This window comes from Elgaria multicarinata, chromosome 4, assembly GCF_023053635.1.
Source record: "Elgaria multicarinata webbii isolate HBS135686 ecotype San Diego chromosome 4, rElgMul1.1.pri, whole genome shotgun sequence".
In the NCBI taxonomy this organism is placed as follows: Eukaryota; Metazoa; Chordata; class Lepidosauria; order Squamata; family Anguidae; genus Elgaria; species Elgaria multicarinata.
The window spans coordinates 79474347-79498149 of NC_086174.1; the positions used below are offsets into that span (position 1 = coordinate 79474347).

A 23803-nucleotide genomic window follows, 5' to 3' on the forward strand; every position below is an offset into this window, starting at 1 on the left:
CCCCAGAGCTCTGTTTTTGAGAAAGCAGGGGCACGACGACATGCCAAATGTTCACTTTGATATCAACTAATAATGTTCCCTGTGCTTTATTTTAGCGGTTTTCTTGTTTGAACGACTGAGGCACATTATACTTTAATACACTTTTAGTGAGACACTTATACAAAGGTTTCAAGAAAAGCAGACCAAATATCCGTATATTTATCCTTTAGTGAAAACAGTGCATATTTATGAGAAGGAACCTAGAACATTTTAAGTCTTCAAACTGTTAGCAAATCACAGAAGGCAAGCATTTTGTTAGAAACTTCCTAGTGCTGATCAAGAGGAACCCGTTCATAAGTTGTTCCACTCAATTTCCTTCTTTACAGTATTGAATCTGCAGTTTTAAATGAAAACAAAATGTGATGAGTTTTGGCTTTACTCAGCTATTAAAAAAAAAAAATGAACTGGGCATAAATAGCACACACAAGAAGTTTATGCTGTGTAAATAAATGAAAGAAAACTATTGTGCCAGTATTGGGCCAGCAATTAAGAAAGCATTTATGGACGTATGCCTAGGTCACATCCATAAATTAATCCTAAATTATCAAAGACTTCTGTAGTATGAACTATTGTGTCAGAATAAACTAGTACTTCTGACTGATGAGACACTATAAGTTCAAGTTGCTTTTAGCACTATATTCTAAAACTTTGCTTATCTAACATTTTCAAGACCTAATTGAATTACCTTGCTTAGTTTCTTAAAATACATGCAACTCAAAATGTATTTTAAAAATCCTGACAGGTTCACCATGATCTGGAGTGGTTATTAATATGATAGCAAACTCGGTTGGTTGAGTGCTGACAAGAGTGAAGTCAAAATGGGACCACTGAAATTGGCCTCTTTCAGCCTGCTACAGCAGAAGTTGGCAACCGTTGTTGTTGTTGTTGAGGGCCACACTCCCTGTCACATGTATTTTGGCTTCATTTCAACTAGATAGGTTGATGGGTCTCAACCAAGAGCTTCAAGAAGTGCTGGGTTTTGAACAGGAAAAGGCGCCGCTGCACGAGGGTTTAAAAGGGAGCTCCAGGCATAAGTGGCAGCAGAGTTCCCCAGTTGTACATGGAGCTCAAGTAGATTAAGAGTCTTTCAACTGAAGAAGATCCAAATAAATATAAGGTTCAGATCTCACCTATCCATTAAAATAAAAATTCCTGTGGGCAGAACTCTATGGATACCCTTGAGTGCCCCATTCATAAGAGACCTCTGATTGTAGATACTGAATAGATCTATTCAGAAGCTTCTGAAATGAAGCCTGTATACGGAAATGTGAATCATACAGAATGTTTTGATGCAACCATGATTTATTTTTCATCAGAAATTCAGAAGGCATATTTTTCTGATTTTTAAAAGACGTTACTTTTAAGAGATTACAATAAAACTAGGATTCACCTCTTCAGTCCTGATCGGTTAGCCCCTGGTAAGACTTGAGAACACGATTTGACACAAAGTGCCTATGGCAAAATATGGCATTCATTGCAAAGGTCTATGTTTCTCATCCCCAGGTACATGGCATACGAGCTAAATGCTAGTCCCTTCATCTTCAATGGCAGGATCGGTTTAGCGATAAAATGTCAGCAGCAAATAGTCAGAGAGTCTGGGAAGCAAAATACACTCACCTCAACTCAGATTGAATTTTAGCACAGACTAGAATTTCAAAGATGATCAAGAGACTGGTTTTTCACAAGTAAACAGAGATATTATCATGACTTATCTTTTTGGTCAAATGGCATCTGTTTATACCATTTGATCAAATCGGTCACATTCCCTCTGGGCTGTAGCATGTGGGAGTCTGGTCCCCTAAGAATATCCAGGCTTCTTCTCTAAATTTTCTGATTCCATTTAAGAAGTTGGGGCGCAATCCTATGCATGTTTAGACAGAAAAACAACAACTCCTAGCATTGCTGGAGAATGCCGTATGACATTTTTCTGTCAAAATATGCATAGGATTGTGCCTTACATCTCTATTGCTTTTACTTGTGGAAACACAAGGAAAAATTTCTAGGCAGCATTTATTCAATCTCTCAGTAGTAAACTAGTTCTTAAAGTCCAATATTCTGTCCAATGATTGCAATGGCACTGAAATAACTGAAAAACACTAGGCCTTTATTGTTACGTTTTTTAAAAAGTAAATATTACTGATGTAACTAAGAGAGCAATCCTATGGCCCCTAGACAGCATCTAGGAGGCTGCAGAATATTTGGATTCCTACATCCAAGGTCGGAGGCAGCGCTTCAATCTTGAAACCAGGAACCCGAGCTCCCTGCTCCCTCCCCCTCACAGCCGGAGCAGAGAGAACTGCTCAGGTGACCTGGGAGAGCAGGGAAAGGGGGCATGCCGGTGAGCGGGGAGGGAACCAGGGAGGCTGGTTTAAAAGGAATCCTCCGGCTTTCCACAATGGGTGAAAACGCCTATCCAGTTAAAAAGCAGGGCGGGAGGAGCACAGAGGTGAAGATCGCCTTTGTACTTCTCCCACTCTGCAAAGGATGCCCGTCAGCCTCTAAGTTCTTACCTGGGGGAAAAGCCCCACCGAACCTAGACATGTATACAGGCGCACTATAAACAACACACTAGGCTACACATCAGTTGTGGATACAGCCCTGCAGTCCCTTTGATTCTTTAGCAAGTCAAGCTGAACGACCAAATTCTGATTAGTCACCGGTACTGAACCATTTAAAAAGATCACATAAAAATCCTTTATGTTCTGAGCAGGATTATGTGAGAGACATATTTTAGATATGAATAAAATCGAGTAACTCATATGAGGCAAAATGCTTGACTCAGCACACTGGAAGAGTAGAGCTGTTGGTCTTCCTGTGCACTCAGACTCTTGGCACATGTAACAAAGAAAGAAAGAGAGATTACTGGCAGCACTTTATCCCTTTAAGTGCATCAAGCAGAGGCATTTTAGTTAAGGAGGAAAATGAGTAAACTTAAGTGTTTCAGCAGTTAATAGTGCTGCTTCATTAAATCAATGACAGGATAGGGAGTCTTCTATAGATACTTCTATGCAATAATGTGGTTGATTTGATAAGAACTGAATAACCTGAATTTATAAAGAAGAAGGAAGAACTAGTATAGGTATTAAACACATAAATCAGCTTGAAGGATGTGCTAATAGCTATACAGGTACAATTCAAGACTCCTGCTTCTGAATTAGGCCTCTATATTTTTTAAGCGCATATTCTGCTTACGTTTGAACACATGCATTACCAATAAGGGACCAGACATAACAAAATTAAAGTTATATCAAAGCTGTTTGCAAGCTAAACAATACACTCATTCTCATTCACAGGAAATCTGAGCCTCTTTACTGCATAGTTGTTAACAGTATGCTCTTTTTAGATGTCATGACCTAAAAATGTGGTGTACAAGTCCTCTATCAGTGGTATAAGTTTCTAATCATCCTAAATAGATGAACTTGCACACCATTGCATATCACACCCGATCAGTTTGTAGTGTAGAAGGTTTCTATTGTTACATCAGTAATAACACTATATCCTTTTGTCTCCTAATGAATTATCTGTAGAGTATTTTAATTAACTGATTACAATCAATTATCCTTGCTTCTTATTGGTGGATGAAATTCCCAATGCAAAAAAAAAAAAGAAAGTCGTATCACCTCAAAAGCTTTAATATTTTGTGCAGTTATATATACATACAAGCCTTTAGCTTCTGTATAATTTCCAGCTGAACAGCAGAAGTTCATAAGAACTAGAAGAAGCATTCATGTACTGCTTATGCATTCGAAAGATACAAGGGAAGAGATAACATTTCTGTCCCAAAAGCTTTATTTCAAAGTATATGTTTGTTCTAATTTCTTTGCAAGACATTCCCCAGATTTCTTTCAGATTTCCTCTGAAAGAAAATCTTTTTCTTAAATCAAGTTGCGATTTTGCAGATGGTTCGTACTGTTTTATTATCATGGATTAAATGCCATTGTCTTGTATTGACTGCTTGATGCACCAAGTGTCTTCCAAATTCCCTGCATAGCAACTGTTATTGCAGATTCTTGTCATTAGCTAGATTCCATAAGAAGCTGCAATCTGGCATTTTCTTTCCACTGTGCCACATTCATACTCTCCTAAATGGCATTATGACACTCTATATTGAGTGTCTGCAGGGTATTTCGTAATCACGAAACAATATCCAAATAAAACTGTACACCATTACGGCCCTTCTGACAGAAATCAGAAAGCATTTGAACGCATCAGCATCCTTAAAAGGAGGCTTACGTCCCTGAAAAAGCAAAATGATTCTATTTGGGATGGGTGAGAAATGGTATAATAGGGGAAGAACTATAAAGTGGAATTTTATAGTCAAGGCAGGGATAAGCCACTGTGCCAAACTTCCTGAGGATCTATGTTCGTTGCGCATCACCTTTTTGAAGGAACTGCCAATCATCACGCCATGCCATCTGGAATCGCATGAGTCTATTAAATTAGGCAAACACCACTAATTTGCTTCAGTCAGTGACATTAGCAGCTTGATTTTATACTTATTGAGTAAGCACCAGTGTGCTCAACTAGGAGCTAGTTCTTTATGAACATGCAGAGAAATGCTGCTTGGATGAGTTGGGAAATGCCAATCAAGAGTTGGAAACAAGCCAGTAACCTGGGAAGTAATGAATTCTCTGTTGCTCAGCATTCTATTCCTGGTTTGGCAAGTCTTACTGGATGGGCAGTAGAGTGTCTTATGACGGTTTGGGACAAGTAAATGCTCCTTACACGGAGTTATCTGTTTTCTTTTCAGTATGAATAAACACACATGCACAGAACAACAGCATTCGCTTTGCTATAAAATATGCATACTTCATTATAGCAGGGTATCATCTTCACTTCCCCAGGTTTCATATTTCCCCCTCTTTTTGAACGATATTTAGAAAATACAGAGATGGCTTCTCATATCCGGAATATGTCTAAGACAATTCTCAATGGTATTTATTGTATGCCAACCACTGAATTTTCTGCACCTTTAACAGACTGACATGTGGAAAAGCAAATGATAGGGAAAACAATACCTGATTGATTTCAACACGTCAGACTTCTGTTAAAAGAGAAATAATAGGGATAGTAAAAGATTTGGCAACCTTAAAGGTACCACTATACTTTGATTATTTGGGGTATCTACCTTTAATTAAAAAAATGGTGTTATGGAATGGTTTCTCAATAGCACTACAGCTAACCTATTACTATTTAAAAACACAGAAGTGTTCAGGTCCGAAAAACCTTTAAACGAACTATGAAGAAAACTAACAATCATGTTGAGTACTAACAGTACTCAAAACAAACAAACAAAACAACCAAGGCTGAACTTCCCAAAATTTTATTTTATATTGTAGCTTTAAATTTAATATTGTATCTTATTTTGTATTCTATGGTTTTTAATTGTGAACCGCCCAGAGAGGTTCGGCTATTGGGCAGTACAGCAATGTAATAAAATAAATAAATAAATGAGAAGGAACAGATTAAGGTTCTCTCTCACAAACAATTTAATGACAACAAGTGACATGATGTTATTAAAAGAGTTTTAACCAAGTTATTTCTGGTATTTTCTGCTTATGAGAAAAGCTGTCTTGTTGACTCCAGGATACTGGTTAGCTGAACAGCTATTTAGTCAAGAGCATCTGCTATGGCAGATGGCCAGTATCCTACCCCCTCCGAATTAGGCTTTAAACAGCAAAAAGCCACATATTTTTAGTTAGCACTTGAACATGAAAATTTGGAAGTCCAAACCTAAAAACAAGCCCTTGAGTTCCCCAATGAGAAAAATACTTTTGACAAGTGTAACAGATGGATCTCTCCTCTTTAAACTTCATCCCCATGCGCACATGAGGTGGGAGACCTGCGTCTAGCCATACCGCTCAAACAACATGTGGTGGCTCCTCTGCAAAATATATAAATTACTATGCACAGAAAGCTAGCAAGTCAGGGATGAAGCTAGGCTACAACCCTTTGCCCTAACATTTAGCTTTCTACAGGGAGTGATCTCGTTTTTGTCGAAAGGAGAGTTCATTCTTGTGAGCTGTTGCCTGCTAAATAAAGTAATAAAGAGAAAAGCTATAGGTTAACTTTAATATGTGGCATACAGTTACATCAGTACTTTTATGTTATGTGCTACTGTTACTGAATTTTGTGGTTTTCAGTTTTGTTTTGTGAAATGCCCAGAGAGCTTCAGCTTTTGAGTGGTATAAATATTTAATAAATAAACAAATTCTTCATCAAAGGTAACCACAGGGGACCAAATCAGGGTAAGAGGTCTTTAACCCTTTCCTCCCTTCTGTGGTTCCAATCCAGATCAGGCCTTCTACACCTGCAATTTGCATAGGATAAAAGACTCCACTCACTTCAATGGGAGCTTTTTTGCCCACTATGAAAATTGCAGGCATGGGAGGTACAGTCCAGACTGAGACCACAGCAGGGAGCAAAGGATTAAAGCCAGTGTAGTATAGTGGTTAGAATGTTGGGCTGGGACTCCATCAGATCTGGGTTTTAGTCCCCACTCAGCCATGGAAACCCACTGGGTGACTTGGGCCAGTCACTGACTCTCAGCCTAACTGACCTCAAAGGGTTATTTTGAGGATAAAGTGGAGGAGGAGGAAGTTCATGTAAGTTGCCTTGGGTTCCTCGCATGAGGAAAAAAGGCAGGATATAAAAGTAGTAGTAAATACAATAAATCTCCCTACCCCGCAACTTATTTCTGAGGAAGAAAAAAACCACTGAGGTAGCTGCATGCTATGTATTAAAGGTCTTCACTGTGACACAAAATACACATTTACCACCATGTTTTCTATTTATGAAAACAGGGCCTGACGTTGCCTCAGAATGGAAGGATATCACTAAACAGGGGGAAAGTATGCTACCAAAAGAGAAAAGTACCAACAAATACAGTTTAGAACTACTATGGTGGGTTTGTACCAGTTTGTGTGAACCATGTTACCTGGCAGCAGCCAGCACGCTCACTTCCATAGCTCCTGGGAGACTTACAAGTGTCAGGTACACTGATGCAGCATGCCTGTCAGTCACAAACACCTTCACCTAGAAGCACCTTTTATAAATAATATCCGCAAGAAGCAGGTTCGTCTCATACTCCGCAGACACTTCCTGTACATATGCCCATTGATTCCAAACAATATTTGTATTGCACATACCGTTTGCAGTTCCTTTATTTGTGTACGACATATGCTATTTACAGATCCAAATGAAAATATATAAAGATACCAGGATACAGAAAAGGCATATTATAAAACCATCTGTTAAACCCAAAAGTATTCAAACTGATTCAAAAGGGGTTAAGGAAGAACCTGTAATAGTAACACTTCTTCTGCCATGCTGCCACTAGTTTAACCAGAGGGCGAGGTAACAGCTCCCGTTTGTGCAACAGACGCAGAAGGCCTTCTCCTGGACAAGTGGGGAAGAAGCACCATTCTCATATAGCCTTAGAATCAAGTTATCTCTTGTTAGAATGAAGTTTTGCAAGGATACAGACACAGAACATAGCATCTTCCCCTGGAAATTCTGTTACCGGAGATTGATAGCCAAAATGAGCGTACGCTTCATAAAGCGTGAGACAGAATTATGTGTATGCAATAAAGATAATAATAATTACTGTACCTTACAGTAAAATCGTAGGAACAGGAAGCCAGTAGAGTGGCATGGAATGGTGAAAACTGCAAAAAGATAAAAGAGAAAAATATTATGAGCACAAAATATACACGATGGCAGGGGGGTGGAGACAAAAGAGAGAATTTACTAAGAACAGAGTTTTGTACAGTAACAATATAAATGATCCAAATGGAAATATTACTCAGGATAAAGAACATCATATTGTTGCCATTTTCTATAACATTATAGAAGCTCCTGGCAGCCCTGTCATAAATTAAGATTTCACCTCAATTTTAAATCCCTGCCATGACAGTCACAAAAGGTGGCTATTGTATTTTTCTTTGGGCTATAGACTGAACATGAATTCCCAACTTATAAAGAAACATCTTAATCAAATCAAAACAACAAGAGATCTTGAAATGTTTAAAACCCTTCTTCAATTCAGCAGCAGCGATGTGCCTCCAAATCTGCATCATTTCAGAGAACATTTAATAAAGAGATATGCTATACTGGTAGCACCAAGGCCAGCCTTTCTCCCAAGATTCTCTTTTCATTTAATTACTATTATTAAGATAACTTGAGTCAAGCTTGAAAATCAGCGCCAGCAGAAATTTCACCCATGACAAAGAGTAGATATATTATAATGATCCTTGGCATACATTGCTTAGATGAACAAAGGCTGCGGCAAAGATGAGGACTGTGAGCCAAACTCCGTCAACCTTCTTTCCAGCTCCCACACAATTACATTTTCACTCAGCATTTTCAAGCACTTTTATGGTGAAAAACGACAACTTTCCCTCCCAAAAGGTTTATAGACCTTATATTGTTTGTAAGATGCTCTATTATTATTATTATTATTATTATTATTATTATTATTATTATTATTATTTATATAGCACCATCAATGTACATGGTGCTGTACAGAGTAAAACAGTAAATAGCAAGACCCTGCCGCATAGGCTTATATTCTAATAAAACCATAATAAAACAATAAGGAGGGGAAGAGAATGCAAACAGGCACAGGGTAGGGTAAACAGGCACTGGGTAGGGTAAAACTAACAGTATAAAGTCTGCACAACATCAAGTTTTAAAAGCTTTAGGAAAAAGAAAAGTTTTTAGCTGAGCTTTAAAAGCTGCGGTTGAACTTGTAGTTCTCAAATGTTCTGGAAGAGCGTTCCAGGCGTAAGGGGCAGCAGAAGAAAATGGACGAAGCCGAGCAAGGGAAGTAGAGACCCTTGGGCAGGCGAGAAACATGGCATCAGAGGAGCAAAGAGCACGAGCGGGGCAATAGTGTGAGATGAGAGAGGAGAGATAGGAAGGAGCTAGACAGTGAAAAGCTTTGTAGGTCAACAGGAGAAGTTTATATTGGATTCTGAAGTGAATTGGAAGCCAATGAAGAGATTTCAGAAGTGGAGTTACATGGTCAGAGCGGCGAGCCAAGAAGATGATCTTAGCAGCAGAGTGGTGAACAGAAACCAACGGACTGATGTGAGAAGAAGGAAGGCCAGAGAGAAGAAGGTTGCAATAGTCCAACTGAGAAATAACCAGTGCATGAACAAGCGTCTTGGCAGAAGAGACAGACAAAAATGATCGAATCCTGGCAATATTATACAGGAAAAAACGACAGGATTTAGCTACTGCCTCAATATGAGGAATAAAGAACTTCCAGCAGATACCTACAGTAAGTCTCACACTGCAGTAACTTTAGCATACTATCTGGAAGGGCCAAGACAAAAAAAAGTCCATTTTATCCACATGATGGATGCATGCAAGTATTTTTTTTTAAAAGAAAAGGTACATATTTAAAATATTTTAAGTTGCACAAGGGCTTCTTTGCATAACTACCCAATACAGCTGGCTGTTAAGTAAAGCTTAGGCATGCCTAACAAAACTTAGGGGCAGGGGGGACTTTGTAGAGCATCCTGGGGGAGGCACATGCACATCCAAAATTTGGCAGCACAGCAAAGCAATCAACGGTTTGCTGCCAAATTTCCACAATGTGACAAGAGGCTGAAAAGGGCTATACTTTGGTCATTTTCAGCCTCAGCTAAATTGCTGAAATTTAGCAGCAAACCACTGTTCTTTCCCCTGTGATACAATAGCAGGGGGCAGCTGCATTAAAGGCCGGGAGCAGCTGCCTCGCCCTGGTCTAAAGACACTCCGGCTTCTATCACAGGCAGGACTCCTTCCACGCCCCACCACTCAAGCTTCAGAAGCCAAGAAGCTGCTGCTTTCTAAAAGGATCTTCCGAGGGAGAGGCACAATGACTGAGTTCGCACATCACAAGAAGTCACCATGGGTTAATTAATCCTAGGGGCCACTGCAGCACATGCCAGCTGTCGTTTTGAATATGCATGCCTCGTTGTGTCATGTGAACTCAAGCAGTGTGGGGGGGGTTGTATAAGGGTCAAACACCCTTCACATAACGTATGGTCTGTTCTAGGGTTATGCAAGAGTTGTTCAACCCTCGCACAACCTCCACCACCCAGATTTGCATGACTCAACAAGACATGTCAACCACTGGTTGGGGCTTGCACATTCAAAATGGCAGCAAGCATGCACCCCAGAACCCTGAGTGATAATTAACCCATGGTGGCTTGTTGTGAGGTGCACATTGGCCCATTCTGTCTGCCGTACAACAGATGGTAAAAGTGCCCCTCATTTTCTCTTGGGAAGCAGCGTGGGGAGTTAATTGGTTAGAGAATGCCCAATATAACAGTTTTGGTTTGATCTGTTTTCAAGTGATGCTTTATTATTTCATGCAGCACTGTTTTTGTTTGTTCACCATGTATATTGTGTGCTGCCTTGAACACAATTTCCTTTGTAAAATTAAAAAAACATTAAAATGGTAAATTACACTAAAATTTAATCTTTTTAAAGCAGATTTAGACAGCCTCTTGGGTTGAGATGCCCCATCTATAGAATACCTTTCTTAGAAATCATAGAATAGTAGAGTTAGAAAGGACCTATAAGGCCATAGAGTCCAACCCTCTGCTCAATGCAGGAATCTACCTTAAAGTATACCTGACAGATGGCTGTCTAGCTGCCTCTTGAATGCCTCTAGTATGGGAGAGGCCATGACCCCCCTAGGTAATTGGTTCCATTGTCGGACTGTTCTAGCAGTCAGGAAGTTTTTCCTGACGTCCAGCCAGAATCTGGCTTCCTGTAACTTGAGCCCATTATTCTGTGTCCTGCACTCTTGGATGATTGAGAAGAGATCCTGGCCCTCCTCCGTGTGACAACCTTTCAAGAATTTGAAGAGTGCTATCATGTCTCCCCTCAATCTTCTCTTCTCCAGGCTAAACTTGTACAGTTCTTTCAGAAGTCCATCTGATGTCAACACTATTTTATTTCCTGTACTAAGAGAAAACATTTGTAATTATCCAGACTAAATTATTTTTTACAGAACCAATCCTATACATACTTACTACTGAATGGCTGCGTTCAGACAACACAATAGTCAACAGTGGAGAAATAATCAACTCGACAGTTTTTATCAAGAGGGTACTCCCCACACAACATGATAACAATTAACCATGGTGTGGATTAGCATCAGCATAGAGGTGACTATTGGTCCACGCTCAGTTAACTCACTCATTCCCTGCCCCCTCTTTCCTCGCTTTTCCTTCAGTCCTCCTGCTAGTATCCCAGTAGGTGGGCTGCTGATTGTGAAACAAAAGTCCAAAGCTCTCTTCAGAGTGCAAAACCTGTCACATGGTTCTATGCTATTAACTGCTGGAATGCTGTGCAATTTTAGTCCAAGACTGATTCTCATATAATCTTTCATGACACTATTTGATTGTTTTGCTTTTGCCTACTCCACTATGAGCCTTTCTACATGGGGCATTTATTGTGCATTCACAACTCCTCACTCAAGGTAGTTTGCGGGTGGTTTACACAATGTTGTCATTCTCCATGGGCATTCCCGTCATTTGCAACCATTATAGCGGGGGGGGGGGGGGTGTCCTAATAAGGAAAGTCTGATATATCTGTGAATGGCAGCATGAAACACTCATGAATCTGTGCAATTCTATATAACAACGGTACCACCTAGTAGTGGTGTAAGGGAACATGTAGAAAGAAAGAGAAAGAAAAAAACAACAGAAAAAAATATATGAAAAGGAGCCAATCTTAATCCCACAAAGAATCCGGAAGCAAAAGCCTCAGTAAAGTGGCGGGTTAAAAGCCTCATGTAGAAAAGCACTCTATTACTGATAAATGTATAGCAAACTACAAATTTTAAAACTTACTTTTACTCTTCTTATAGCATAAGTATGCCCAAAGAGGTTGAATACTGGCTGTCGGATGTTTCTCAAATCCCAGCCTTTCAAGCTGCAGTCAACAGCACCCGTTACAAGCAAGTTCTGATAATTAAACAAAATGTACAAGGATAGTTGATAGTAAAGATATGAATAGCTTCCAAATGCTAAATGTAACAAATAGTGGCAAAGAGAAATGCTGACATCCATCTAGAGTTACAGATCATATATGTTAGGAATGGGGAACTTCAAAAGCATTTTCATACCCCACGCCCCTCCCCTTGGGCACCAAAAATTTCAAAATAAAATATAATTTTAAAATTGTGTGGCTACGGAGTGCCAAAAGTATCAAAATTATTTGTTTGAAACCTAATTTTGACCCTTTTGGCACTCCCTAATGGCCATGGAGTGCTAAATGGATGAAAATTAGCTTACGAACAAGCTAATTTTGACTGTTTGGGCACCCTGTAACTGCTACAGATGCCATTTCTCCCCCACCCCAAGTTAATTTTCACCTAATTCAGGTAATTCAGGGGATGGGGGTGATATACGTTATAGAGAAAATAAAATATGTTTTAAATACTACAGACCCAGAGCTAAAGATTAAACTGACCAGTTCAAATCAATATGCTTATTCCATATCTAATCTGTCTCTGGGTCCCCTCTAACTCTATATGTGAACATTTATAATCTCGTTCATACATAACCATAGTTCAGCATTACCAGAAGGAGCTACAATGAGCCTACGGCTCACACATTTCTTCCTCCTTAGGTTCAGAGGCAGCGAGCTCTTCAGAAGCTTTTCACTTCCACTGTTTATTAATAGCAGCCTGTTGTGTCATTTAAACTGAACAAATGTGGTTAAATCCTAACTATATTTTTCAGAAACAAGCCAACTTCAAACCTGGTTTGTTTCCACAAGCCATAGTTAAGATTAACTAGTTTAGGGTTTGGATTAAGCTATGGACCTGCGGTTAATTGAAAAATGGAAGTTTCCAATCTCTTTCTCACAGCAGCGGAAGTGGGTGAGCATGAAGGGGGGAGGGAGAGTGTGCATGAGTCCAAAGGCTGCTGTGGCTCATTCTCATATAACTAAACTACAGTTCAGCATTACGTAGAAAATCTCCCTATATGTGCACTCCTTTCGCACTCTGTGTAACATGAATCTACTTTTTGTACGTACAAAATATAGTGAAAATCAACTCTAGTTGCTAACATTGTTGAATAATTAGAGAACATTTATGTGGCATACCAGAGACGGTTAGGCAACAGGTATGTATTTAGCCTACTTTATAAGAAACATTACAATATAAGCCATCAGCTTCCATATAGCAAAGTGCAAACTGGATGTAGACAATAAACAACTGAAATTCCAATGAAAAGAAAATGCCAGTTATGCAAATTTGAAATTTCTCATTCAAAATAAGCACACTCCTATTTGTCTACTAATAGTGCAATGATGCAAGACAAATGTACCTGAACAAAAGGAGTTGGTCAATTTCCTGGAGGAGAAGGCTACCAATGGCTACTAGTCCTTATAGCTATATGCTAGCTCCAGTATCAAAGGCAGTATGCCTATGTACACCAGTTGCACTCATGTCCTGCTTGTGGATTTCCTGTGGGCAGCTGTTTGGCCACTGTGTGAACAGAATGATGGACTAGATGGATCCTTGGTCTGATCCAGCAGGGCTCCTCTTATGTTCTTAGTTCTCTCTCGGGCACAATTCACTTAAGCCAGTAGCAAACGAAGTGAGATGGCAAATAAGTTAACAGTAAATTTTGTAACAGAATATTGATAGTGGCATGAAATTTTGAAAAAGAAAAAAAGTGGGAAACAATCCAGGCAAAGTTAAACACATTAAGTCTTATTTATTTCAATAAAATAACTAAGCACATGCTTTGATCTCTCCCAATGAAATCTGTCCAAAACCGCTGAATGCTGATAGATTGTGACTGAATTATTATCTGCCTATAGACTACCTAATTATAAAACATCCCTACTCAATAAAAGCAGTTTCTCCAGTGTTTAGAAATATATTGTTTCCCTCTACTGTACCTGATCATATTTGCACCAATCGCAACTTAGAATTTCAGCCTGGTGAGCAGGAATAATCACTGGGAGTCTTGGTGCCTTTGCATCCCAAATTCTTAAAGTCTGGTCACCTGAAACAGAGTCACTAATAGGTCAAGCTTTACACAACATTTTCTGTTTATAATCTATATTCTTCATGTAGTTATTGAATATGTAAAGGGCGCCAGGCTAATCCCCAGGAAAGGTTAGAATTTAAACAACACATGCAGCAATGATGATGATGTCAAGAACAGTGTTTGTCAGAATGAAACAATTGTTATGGAACCTTAATCTTGCACTAAGGATTCAGAAGGCAAGATGCTATGTGCTTTCAATATTATTTTATGCAGTGGAGGCGTGGACACTTAAGAAGAACAATTTGGGAGAAATCAAATCTTTCAAAATGTGGATAGACTGACATATGTTAAAGATATTGTGGACTGACTGAGTATCAAATGAGAATGTACTACATAGGGTAAGCAAACAAACAGAATTAATAAGTATTATTATTATTATTATTATTTATTTATATAGCACCATCAATGTACATGGTGCTGTACAGAGTAAAACAGTAAATAGCAAGACCCTGCCGCATAGGCTTACAATCTAATAAAATCATAGTAAAACAATAAGGAGGGGAAGAGAATGCAAACAGGTACAGGGTAGGGTAAGCAGGCACAGGGTAGGGAAAAACTAACAGTAGAAAGTAACAGTAGAAGTCTGCACAACATCAAGTTTTAAAAGAAGAAAAAATCAATATCTTGGTCATATTATCTGAAGAGAAAAATACACCGTACTCCAACTCATTATACAAGGGAAAATTGAATGAAAAAGATCAGCGGGAAGAAGTCGAACATCAAGGCTAAAGAACTTGAGGGAATGGTATAGCTATACTTCTATATAATTATTTAGAGCAGCTGTAATTCTAACTGTATTAACAACCCCAAGCCAAGATTTCTCTTTTCTCTTTGTTTGCCTTTATTCCTTTTTTCATTATGTGCTTTTTGTTTGTAATTAGTATGTGATTTGGTGATTACTGACCACCTGCCTAACATGCTTAGACTCATCTCTGTATTTATTTATTTTTACTTTTAAAAACATATCTACTGCTATCTTGGCCCAACAAAGACTCTCAAATGGTTCATAGTAAAATGCACAATTGCAATATCAACAAAATCAGCAATGTAAACATACAATACAAATTCCAATTTCAATTAGAACTCAATAATCAACAACTTGCCAGTCAGCCTAAAAATAAAATTAGGCTATTCAAATAGCCTTATAAACGTGTAATATATCCTTTCTCTCTTCTCTGTTTAACATTAATTGTTCAGATCAAGAACCTATCTGAACTATAATGCACACAGATGGAGGCATACAGAGCTTTCCCCTGTCCACCAAAATGAATAGGGAAAAGAGGGCACATGTCTATTTTGCAGTAGCAGCTTTGATAAAGGGATACAAAACAGCATACAAGACAATGGAACCCAATCTAGTTCAAATGTCCAACCACTAATATACCTGACTGTTGTTACATCTTGGTGAATGCAAGGCCAATACCTGTTCTGTCGTTAAACCTTTACTACACCAGATAGAGAACTACCTGCATGCCTTCTCTTATAGGATTGCACCTTCTCTCCATGGCACAAAACTCCTGCTGCCGCTTCAAAACCTATCCATTCTGTCTTGTGCTGTCACTTAATCCCAGTGATGCAATGCCAGGGTTGTCCTGCATTGGTTCTGATCCTGTTCTCTGATTATATTCTACTGCGATGCTACTACAGTATTAATATTAAATTTAGTACCCAAGAGTATGATTAGTGAAACAGTACACAATGTAAACCAGAGGTAGGCAATACGTAGCCCCCTGCTGCCCCTATTTTATTTTAATTTACTAGAAGAACATTTTTAGAAGTCTCGACCTGTCACTGAAATTTAGTAGCAAACTGCTATGTAAGCTTAGAAAACAAGCAGAATTTGCCATTCTAAATTCCCATAGCAGCCATGGAGGATTAGAGTAGACAAATCTAGCTTGCTTTGGTGGCAAACTGCATATTTTTTATAAATTATTGAACCCCTTTTTTCAGTAGCTTGGGGGGAGGCGGTAATTGGCACCCAGTCTGCCCAAAGTTGCCCACTCTTGATATAACTCTCTGGCAGCATCTTATCAGAACTGATTTTTTTTTTTTTTAGAAAAGACCAAGGATTAAAAATTAAAACAGGAACAAAAAGATATAAGATTGTGTAACGAAGGGTTAATTTGCGGCAGGACAATTAGCAAAGTCAGGCTCATGAAAGGTTTTGTAGACGAGGGCTAAGAAAGGTTTGAAAAAGTGAGACTGGCAGATGGACGTGGGAGGCTGGTTCAGGCAGGGCAAGAAGCTCAGCAAGAGACGCAAAGGCCTGAGCTGGAAAATGAAACAGAGGGCTGCAGTGGCTGGCAAGCTTATCTGGAGCCAGAAAGTAAGAAGCAAAACACGAGAACGGAGAGGCGAAGAACAATCCAAACCTGATCTATTTCCTGTCAGCTGGATGATCTACTGACACCACTAACTTAATGTGGTGCAAACGTTATTTTTTATTAACAGAAATTTGTTAGAAACTACAGATTTTGATGGCAATCCACATTTAGCTACCCCAATTATCTGACATTTTGCTGCTACCCTTTAACTAGTTAATACACACACACACACACACACACACACACACACGGATGTAATGCAAAAGGGGAGGAAAACAAGTATTTTTAGATATTCATAGCCCAATCTGGAGGACATGTATCCCTAAGCCAAGAACAATTTCAGTAGAACTAAAACAATTCCTGCTAATGCCAACACAGAAGATGGGGACACGGCTAATGATTCCTTATCCCATACCAAAACGTAGGGATCTCTGGGAATGTGATCTAGTTTGGGGGCATGTTCTTTACAGCTCCTCCTTTGGGGTTGCTTAGGATTCGAGCACATGACCAGGACTGTTCTGGAGGAAGCCACTGACTGCATCATCCTGGATTTCTATTTATGGTGTTACTGCCAAAGAAATGGACTGATGCCAAAGAAATCCCACTACTGGCAGGAGGTGGCTATAGGGCAGGGGTGTTGAACCTTTATCATCACAAGGGACATATTACATTTCATGGAAATTCTCGGAGGGGGGGGGAGATGCACTGGTTCCCCATCCAAAGGCAAAAAGGGTGAGGGGGCAAAAATGCCAGCATATTTTAGCTTAAAGCTCTTACTGCTAGGAACTAAGCCTTAGGAGAAGATTTCAACCTTTTAGAATGGGGGGGGGGACTACACAAAAGCAGGGGGAAATTACCAGGCACTTGGTAGTTAGTGGAAAGGGATGTGGCCATTTGAGGAACTTTGGGGGTCACATTGGGACCCCGGAAGGCCAGATTTGGATGCTGGGCATGAGGTACTAGACTCCTACTATAGGGATGAAGGAGGATGTAGCAACAGCCTCAAACCTTGCTGGTATTAATGAATTAGCCCTATTTTAGAAGTCAGAGAAATGGTCCAAGAAGATCACGGCAGACCTTGTTCATTAGCCAAGAACAAAGAACTGTTCAACTAGTTCAGTTCTGCTTCTCAGACAGTAAACCCACCCATCCCGCCTCCACTGTCTGGCAAGTTTCCTAAGCAGTTTGTGGAATGGTGTATTAAAGTCAACAATTCCACTGAGCATGCCCAAACAATATGGTGCTTAGTCTTTTGTTCTCAAAATGAATTCAGAGTCTGTTTTCAGTTGGCTAGTTCCAGGTATAGAGCAGCTTTCTCCATCCCTGGTGCCCTCCAGATGTTTTAGACTTCAATTTCCATCAGCCCCAGCCAGTATGGACAATGGTCAGGAATACTGAGAGTTGTAGTCCAAAACATCTGGAGGGCACTAGATTGGGGAAGCTGTACTAGAGTGTTTCAGACCATCTTAATTACCTCATGTCTGAAGGGAAAAGTCAGGCTCATTAGCTATTTCAATGTCCAAACAGAGGCTCCGCAGGCAAGTAGCTTACCCCAATAACAGCTCTTGTTCACTCAGTTAAGTCCTAGGGCTAGCTCTGCTATGCCACAAAGATTGGAAATCAAAATGCAACTTGCCGCCATTACTTGGTTATCTTTTGTTTTATGCAAGAGAACATATAAGCATTGAGCTGTTAACTGTACAGCATTACATGAGAAACTGAAAGATGGTTCAAGTCCGGAACCATATTCTCCTAAATGCATTACTCAGCTTCCTATTTCTATCCAAATATAAACCAAACAACAACAACAAAATTCAACATTCCCAGCTTTCTACTCAAACTCCTAATTTTACATTATATCACAAGGAAGGTTTTGCATTTGTGAGTTTCTTGCTAGTGAAAGTTGCTACAATTTCCTGGTCAACACTTTAAGTTACATTTTACTAGTTGATAAATCAAGATATGCTATTTAGAATAAGCACTGTGTTCTTTTTTTGCAACAAGCAATGGCCAGAAATGGTCAAACTAATTTCTCATGCAGTATTCCAGATGAGCCATAAAAGGAAGCCTCGTTTACTCAAGCTTAATTATAGTATCCCGCGTATTGAATTTACTACCAAAATGGCAAAATTTGAGATGTTGCATTCCAAAATGGAATATCCTCCTCATTTCGCAACATAAGTAGGTCTGAATAATAAGAAAGCCATGAAGGACACGGCAGTTTTAAATGGCTCCTTTTGTCTTCACTTGTATTATAAACCGAATCTCTCGCCTCAAAAACATTTCTGGGTTTTTTTGGGGGGGGGGTTTCCACACAACATAGTCACTGGCCTCTGATCCTCCCGAGCTTTCCCTTTGCTCCTCCTGTCTTTACTCAGAAAATCCGTTAATTTTTCAAAGAAATGAATCAATGTGAGTGGATTTGATATCACAACTTCTGGCATTTTGCTGTGGGGTGTGTGTGATTATAACATGCACCATGATGCTACTAAGGGGTGTATTCCAATGCAGGAGTGTTTCTCTCTGGCTGGCATGATGACACCGCCAAAACTGCAATGTGTTTTCATGGATCCACAACACCTTGTGAGGCAAACAAAATGCAAGACAACCTCTTTGATGTCTCCTGTTCCACCTTTATTTATAACTGTTCCGTGTTGAATTGTCTTTCCTATTTATGTATTTTTTTAAAAGGTGTATGTGCAACTCTGTTATACTTGCATGGTGAACTATAAGCATTCCAACACTTCAAATGTAAATAAAGTTCACCATTTATTTCAAATGAAACACTTCTGCTTTGCTCCTGAGAATGGTACAATGTGAATGGAAATGCTTTCTGGTCATGTGTGGATAGGAGACTGTGAGTTATGGCACAATTTCCGCCCCCATCAAACCCTTCAATGTCCCTCTGTGGTATAGGAGGCCCATTATAATTTCAGATATTGGGGGGGAAAAACCCCAGAAACCGACAACCTGTACTCTCAAGAAGGCTTTCATCTGGAAGGCTTTCAGTCTGAGAGGATGGACAGGTTCAGGGCTCAAGGAACTTGAGGGGCATAAATTTTCCATCCAGAGCAATTACCTGGAGTGCAATTTGAGGTTATACTTAATTTGCTATATTTCTTTTAAACAATAAGTAGACCTGCAACAGCAAAACCACTGGGATTCCATACAAATTTAGGCTTCTTCTTTTGTTCTTTACATTGTTCTTATACATTAACGTGCTTTCCCACAGGTCTGAATCTGAAGGGAACAGAGAGAATGCTCCATTAGATCAGACCTAGGCCCATAACAGCTAGTTACCAATACAGCTGTTGACACTTGCCATAATACAAGTGTATAATTGGAATATACAGCTTATTGAAATCACTTAGTTCACATACCTTCACTCTTACTAGTAGCTTTTAGAACAATTTTTGATCATCTTTATTAATGTAACTGACTAACAAACAAGTATCTACCAAAGTATACTGAAATCTCAACCATGCACTCAGAATGTGAAATCCAACTTTGCACATCTACACTGGATTAAGCGTGCGCCTACTAGCTCATCCAGTCTAACAATTGCAACCAGTAAGCTTAATGGCATCTATGTAGACTATAATAATGTCTAAACAATTCTTGGACTAAAGTTTACAGAGCTGTTATCCTCTTCTAGCTCCTTTGATTAAGAAATGCTTAGACATTTGTGTTGCTTTTCAATCTCTTCTAATATCTAAAGATGCTACATGCATGGCTCACATGGAAACCTTAATAACCAATACTAAACGAACATACTGGAGCATCTGTCTAAAACTCAAGACTAACATACCTGCAATGCTGGCATAATGCCACATTTTGTGATGTGCTGGCAGAACAGCCAGTATGCCCCAACCTACGCATATTTTTGTCGGCACTGCAAATCTTAGACGCAGGCCATTAGATATATTAGAGTGTCTATTCCTTCTTGGCCATAAGAGTCCTCTTATAAAAACAGAAACCAATTTTCTATTTTTCATCTAGTCATCTTTAATTGTTAATGCTTAAATCAGACACTCTTTCCCACTTCACATTTTCAAAGAATGCCGTTTCTTGTCCTAAAATAATGTGCGTATTCAATGCAGCCCAAAATGATACATGAGCAACACATCAGAAAGATTCTCAGAGAAGTTCAAGGAAAGCCCTGGACATTTTTTCTAACAATTTGAAGTTCTCAGGTTGCTTGTAAGACTGCCAGTGTCTCATATTATCAGCAGCTCCAGATTCCTCAAGTGTAAATTATTTTCCCATAATGCATGGTGGTCATTAACACTGCTGTCAAACTCAATACATAAAATGTTAAGCACTGAACGTGGAAAAGAAATTTAATTTATTCAAGAGCTAAATAGCTTGCAACTTTTCTCTGTGCTGATACTCTGGTGTGCAAATTCAAAAGGAAAAAAAGTTCCATTGCAGTTGTGGGAAATTTTTAAGAAAAACACCCTATTACAAGATGCGAAACGTAATTATGATGAATGAAAAGTACTGGTGTGACTAAATTCTACAATGATGCAAGGCCACATTTTATTTCCCTGATGCTTGAAAATGCTGGAACAAACCCAGTTTGTATTTATTCTAATAAATAAATGTAATAACCACATTAAGGTTCTAAATGAATGCAGCACTAAATCCAAAGTCCTAGCAATTAAGGAAACAGTTAGCTGTTGTGCCAAGTTTTACACATCTTTGGCCAGTGCAGAAGCAGCTTTCAAGTTCCATTTATAGGCGCCACAGCGCTTCTTACCAGTAAGCACCAGATTTGTAAGGAGTGTCTAAATTTTATATAGAATCAACATTTCAATTTCAATTTTCACAGAAGACTGGAAGACCCAACCACAACCTTTAGCCCTGCAGATTGAATGGTCAAGGGCCATTCAGCAGTGTTGATTATGTTTGGCTGTCCATGAATATTGGGTGCACTTGGACATTCTTTACATGAGACGCAGTTTTGTTCTCCAGGTAAAGAGAGAATGAGAGAGAGAGAGAGAGAGAGAGAGAGAGAGAGAGAGAGAGACCTACCTTCTGGACAAATGGCACAATGACTCATTAAACTCTTTTAGCCATCAGGCAGTTTTGTTATTTATGTCATTTCTTTAATCACATTTTCCACATGACTAGGTTTTTGTTGTCTGCCAGACATTTATCAGGCCCCTGAGCCAGAGCAGTCCCTTCCACCTGATCTCTTAGACCATGTTATCAGTTCAGAAACTGGTACTGACATCATGACAGAACAGAATAGACTATACAGATTGAAGAACTCCAGGTTGCTATCATGATCTCCAACTCTAAAGAAGGGCTGAGGCAACTGGGTAAGCACCCACAGGAGTATAAATGAATGATTGAATGTAATATTAACAGCTCTGCAAAGTGCTTTGCACCTTTCCAAATGGTAAATGTATTTAATGCTGAATATACATTAATTGAAATGCCATTCAGGCAGGACCATTTTTTCTGCACTGTAATCTAATTTTCTTCACATCAGTGCTGATGGGTATAATTTGCACAATTGCAGATTCTTAAATATTCAATCACTTTTTATTTTATTTTTATTTCTGTTTCTAAGACCATAAATACAGAGATCATACACAAAGATTTATTGACATTTTGATTTAGTACCTGCTGCAGTAAATAGGGAACAGTCCATTAGCTGCTTAAAGCTGTCAATGCACATTACTAATATAAAACACCATTTTAGAGCTTAAGATTTCATTCACATGTATGTTTATATATTTTATTTATATTCATATACACACTTACATATTTCAGAACCACTGTGATGTAGTGGTTAGAGTGGTGGAATGGGTATTGGGAGATCCAGGTTCTAGTTCTCATTCAGCCATGAAGCTGACTGGCGCCTGGTTAGCGCCGCTCCACTGCCAAACCCCGCGCTATTGCTGGTACACTGTGGTGGCAAGTTGTCTTTACAAGTGGAGGCAGCATGGGCTTTCTGGTAGCCATCAGGCTCACCAGGTGTTCCCCCTCCCATGGTTTCTGTCAACCAATAGGAGATCACCTTCCATATGGGAAAGCCCCCAGACTGGCTCCAAATGAGGATAGACCAGCGGAAGAGCCAGGCTTACTCTGGCTGGAAAAGTCGGGGTAAGTCCCTGACTTTTTAGCTGCGCAAGTTCACCTCTTTGCCCTGGGGTGGCTTCGAATCTGCAGCTGCGTCATATAACCGATGCAGTGCGGATTCAGAGCCACCCCAGGGCATAGATGACGTCAAGACAACCCTGGTTGACTTTGGGCCAGTCACAGACTCTCAGCCTAACCTACCTCACAGCATTTGTTGTCAGGATAAAACGGGGAAGAAGATGACCATGTAAGCCACCTTCGGCTCTGTGGAGGAACAGGCAGGATATAAATCTAACAAATGAATAAATAATAAATAAAATAAATATCAGTAGGTAGGGCTTTGAAAAGACAAAAATATCTAATTTAACAGCAGTTAATTAGCTAGCAGTTAGTAGTAGATACTGGCTGGGATTGGACTTTAAATGGACAGATATATCTTTGACAAGAGCCAAAAGGGCAAAATGTTGTCAACCTCCATGACAGCCCAACAAATAAAATATTTAACTCTTCTGTATTTATATCTGTGGTCCAACAAGCTAAGAGTATCATGTAATATGTACACAGCTCAGGAAAGATTCTAGGAGAAAAGGTAGAAATTCAGTATTGATTTAGAAGAGTTCTGAAAAGGTCACAAGGGAAGGACATTACAGGACTCAATTGCTTAGAATAAAGAACTCCTAAAGAAACTAAAGAAGTGAATAAAACTAAGATGAAGTTGTAAAATGTTAATAGGGGTATCCGCTTCCCTTATAACGTAACACTAAAACCCTTAGCACTCCTTTTAAAGGCTCAGGTTAAATGAAAATGAAACATTTCCCCAACACATTACACAACAATATCAGATAAATATCATCCAGAGGTCACAGTTCCATAAAAATATGGACAATATAAGATCTGTGTGTCAAAAGGAATGTTCAGAATTAGGGACATAGGAAAACCTATAATAGCAGAAAAAGTAAATGAGGAACTACAAGACTGTATAGTGAATTGGCTTCTTACACTTCAAGTTCAAAGCTTTGCGGCAAAATTAATACTCCGGAATGAGGCAATCAGATTGCCAACCATCTTTGAAACTGAACACCTTTACTTACAAAACAAACATAACTGCATAGTGTTCTGTTTATATAGGTGGCTTATGGAGCATCAAAAAGGGATTAAAATGTTATAGGACAGGGATATTGGGGTTCAGATTGCAGAAACACAGCAAAACCTAATTTGGAACAAGAAGCCTCTCAAATCTATTTCTGCAACAATACGAGAAACTCATTTAAAACTCAGACA

At 39.2% G+C, this 23803-nt stretch overlaps 1 protein-coding gene across 1 annotated transcript in view; it reads right to left on the bottom strand.

The window, feature by feature from the left end:
* PEX7 (peroxisomal biogenesis factor 7) overlaps positions 1-23803 on the bottom strand; it is a 67562-nt gene that overhangs the window by 23972 nt on the left and 19787 nt on the right. Inside the window, exons 6-8 of the mRNA XM_063124619.1 lie at positions 13957-14063; positions 11892-12005; positions 7651-7706 (exon numbers count right to left, since the gene is read on the bottom strand). Coding sequence (XP_062980689.1) covers positions 7651-7706; positions 11892-12005; positions 13957-14063 — 277 coding nt within the window. The remainder of the gene's footprint in view (positions 1-7650; positions 7707-11891; positions 12006-13956; positions 14064-23803) is intronic.